Source organism: Leishmania infantum, contig 12 (assembly GCF_000002875.2).
Source record: "Leishmania infantum JPCM5 WGS CACT00000000 data, contig 12, whole genome shotgun sequence".
Lineage (NCBI taxonomy): Eukaryota > Euglenozoa > Kinetoplastea > Trypanosomatida > Trypanosomatidae > Leishmania > Leishmania infantum.
Window position 1 is genome coordinate 1,254 of NW_004057923.1, and position 2,597 is coordinate 3,850.

Genomic DNA, 2,597 nt, shown 5'->3' on the forward strand with positions numbered 1-2,597 from the left:
AACGGCACGGGCTCGCGTCGATTTGTTATCTTCCTCGTGTGCGTGCCTTTGCCTCTGCAGATTGGCGCAGCCTCTCTCTATCGCCGGCTCTCTCCGCTCCTTCTGCTTGGTCTTTACGCCTCCCTGTCTCCGGTGGCGTTCTCGTTCCTACTCCATCGCATCTCTTCCGCGCGTAGTCTGCCACACGGTTGTCTTTTCCGCTTTTCTTTTTCTTTTTCGCTGTTGTTGTTCGACCCTCTCTATCCGTTAGCGACACCACCTCCGGCACCCCACGTGACGTTGGGTTCACACACGCCAGCATCGGTCGATTCCGTTATCTGCTCATATATGCCTCAAACCGGATACACTGTTCGCGTATATCTTTTTAAGCTTGCGTAATAGCACGCTTTGTTCTCTCCTATCGCCTCACGCGGTCGCGCTCTGTACTGCGGTGGCACCCCTGCCCGTTCGGTTTAGGCTCTGCTCTCGTACTCCCTGCCCATTCTGTGCTTCCGCTGTCGGCAGCATGGCCCCTACCATTTGCGTCTGCGTCGATGATGACCTCTGCGGTGCGGTGTGTGATGTTCTGAAGCAGCTCGAGGGCAGGATCTCCGCAATCGTGTGCGGCACCGATGTCAGCTGCTTTGCTTCTGTGAAGGCAGACAACGATGGCATTTTCATGGTTGTTTCGGGGAGCTGCGCCCACGCTGTCATCAAGGATCTTTGCGACGACTATGACAAGGAGGAGCGTCGCGTGAAGCTCATCTACAGCCTATATGCCGGCGTCGACGCGTACAAGCTCTCGGAGCTGAAGCAGGAGCTCTCCGGCATCCTGTTCTGCAACGCACAGGGCTGCTGCTCCAACGTTCTTGCAGAGTACGTCGTATTCAGCATGCTGTACTTCAATCGCCTCCCATGGCGCTTGGCTGCCTCGAAGAATGAGAAGAAGTGGGACCCCTTCAGCAGCATTGAACTCCGGCGGCAGAAGCTCGTGATCATCGGCTACGGCAACATCGGCGAAGCCTGCGGCGCGAAGGCGGTGGCGCTGGGCATGCAGGTGACCGGCATCCGTCGCAGCGGCGACAAGAAGACGGACAAGTTTGGTGTGATGGTGCGCGGCAATGACGCGCTGGACGAGTCGATCCGTGAGGCCGACTTTGTCGTTTCTGTGCTGCCTGGCACGGAGCACACGAGGCGCTTCTTCGACAAGGCGTTCTTTGCAAAGATGAAGCCGAGCGCCGTCTTCATCAACATTGGCCGTGGCATGTCGGTGTGCGAAGCTGACATCATCGAGGCTCTCAAAAAAGGCACTATTCGTGCTGCTGCTCTCGATGTGTTTGATGTGGAGCCGCTTCCAAAGGACTCCCCTCTGTGGGACTTGCCTGACAGCAAGCTGCTGTTGTCAGCACACTCCGCAAACTTGACGGAGGATGTTATCGAGCGCACCATGAAAATTTTCACGGATATCTTCGACGAGCTGAGCACTCATGGGACGGTTTCTGCCCATACGGTGTGCATGGATAAGGGCTACTAGGCGCATCATCGTGCGCTGCAGTGCTTGGGTTCCTGTGCATATGCTACTCGTGTGTGGCACGGTACGAACCCTGGCGCTTGCAATGTACGTTCTCTTTATTAATTGCTTGTTGACATAGTTCCGACACCACATCTTCACTTTTTCAAGTGCTCTGCGCTTACCGAGGTCGAATGTGGTGTCGCAGCGTGTGCAGAAGTTGAGTGGCACTTGATTTCGACAAGCAAGCCTTGCTTTGTCTCTCTAGTTCATTTTTCGCGTCTGTGCGTGCGTGTGTCTGTGTAGCAGAAGAACAGGAGGGCCGCGCTTCGTGATTTGGGCATCGCTCCTTCGTTTCTGCTTCATTTTCTCCGTAAGGCGCTCGGCACTCAGCACAACAACGTAAGTCTATTTCATTGCTTCCAGTACCGGGATCAGTGACATGCATTTCTTAAACAGGAATGCAGGCCTGCATACCAGGCTGCGCGGTGATATACTCCGTGGAAACAAATAAGATGCTAGGTGAAGTTCAACTGAGCCCACCGCTGGCCCCCCCCTCCTCTCCTGTTTTATTTGCTTTGTTACGTAAACCACAATGGGGAAACACTTTATTTTATTGGGTTTTGCAGCCTTCGATGTACCATCGATAACGCCACGACAGCGTCGTGACAAGAGGTATACCTCTCCAGCGCCTGCAATAGTGCGACGTCTTCGCGCAGCATCGACTCGCCCATCCACATTTTGCTTTTCTAGGCCGTGCTGATCGGCAGAGACGCGTCGTCGCTTCCTAGCACGCTTGGCGCCGCGGGACACCTCCAGTCTCGCGAAGTCAGCGGACGCCAGCACTCTGCCCTTCTTATGCGACTGCAGCAGCGCAGAGTGCATCATCAGTAGCCTTAGCCGCCAACACAAGAAATAATACGTTCAGCTTTTTTTCACCCACATCCCGCCGCTTTCGCTGCACAAGTCATCACGATTGTCAGGCGGTGATGTGAGCTTGTTTGTGTGCGTGCGCGGTTGCATGGCTTGGCGTCTTCCATCAAATGCAGTTCGTGGCAATGGCCGAAGTATGGAATCCCGTGTCAACATGTCCGCCCTTTGCAAACCA

The 2,597-nt window shown here is 54.9% G+C and overlaps 1 protein-coding gene across 1 annotated transcript; it reads left to right on the forward strand.

Annotated features, from left to right (window-relative positions):
- Positions 1-505: 505 nt before the first annotated feature.
- LinJ_34_4360 (d-isomer specific 2-hydroxyacid dehydrogenase-like protein) lies at positions 506-1,513 on the forward strand (the record flags this gene model as incomplete). Its single annotated transcript, XM_001468755.1, has 1 exon — positions 506-1,513. One exon carries the CDS (start codon positions 506-508, stop codon positions 1,511-1,513), a length of 1,008 nt encoding a protein of 335 aa, XP_001468792.1.
- Between the last annotated feature and the right edge of the window lie 1,084 nt (positions 1,514-2,597).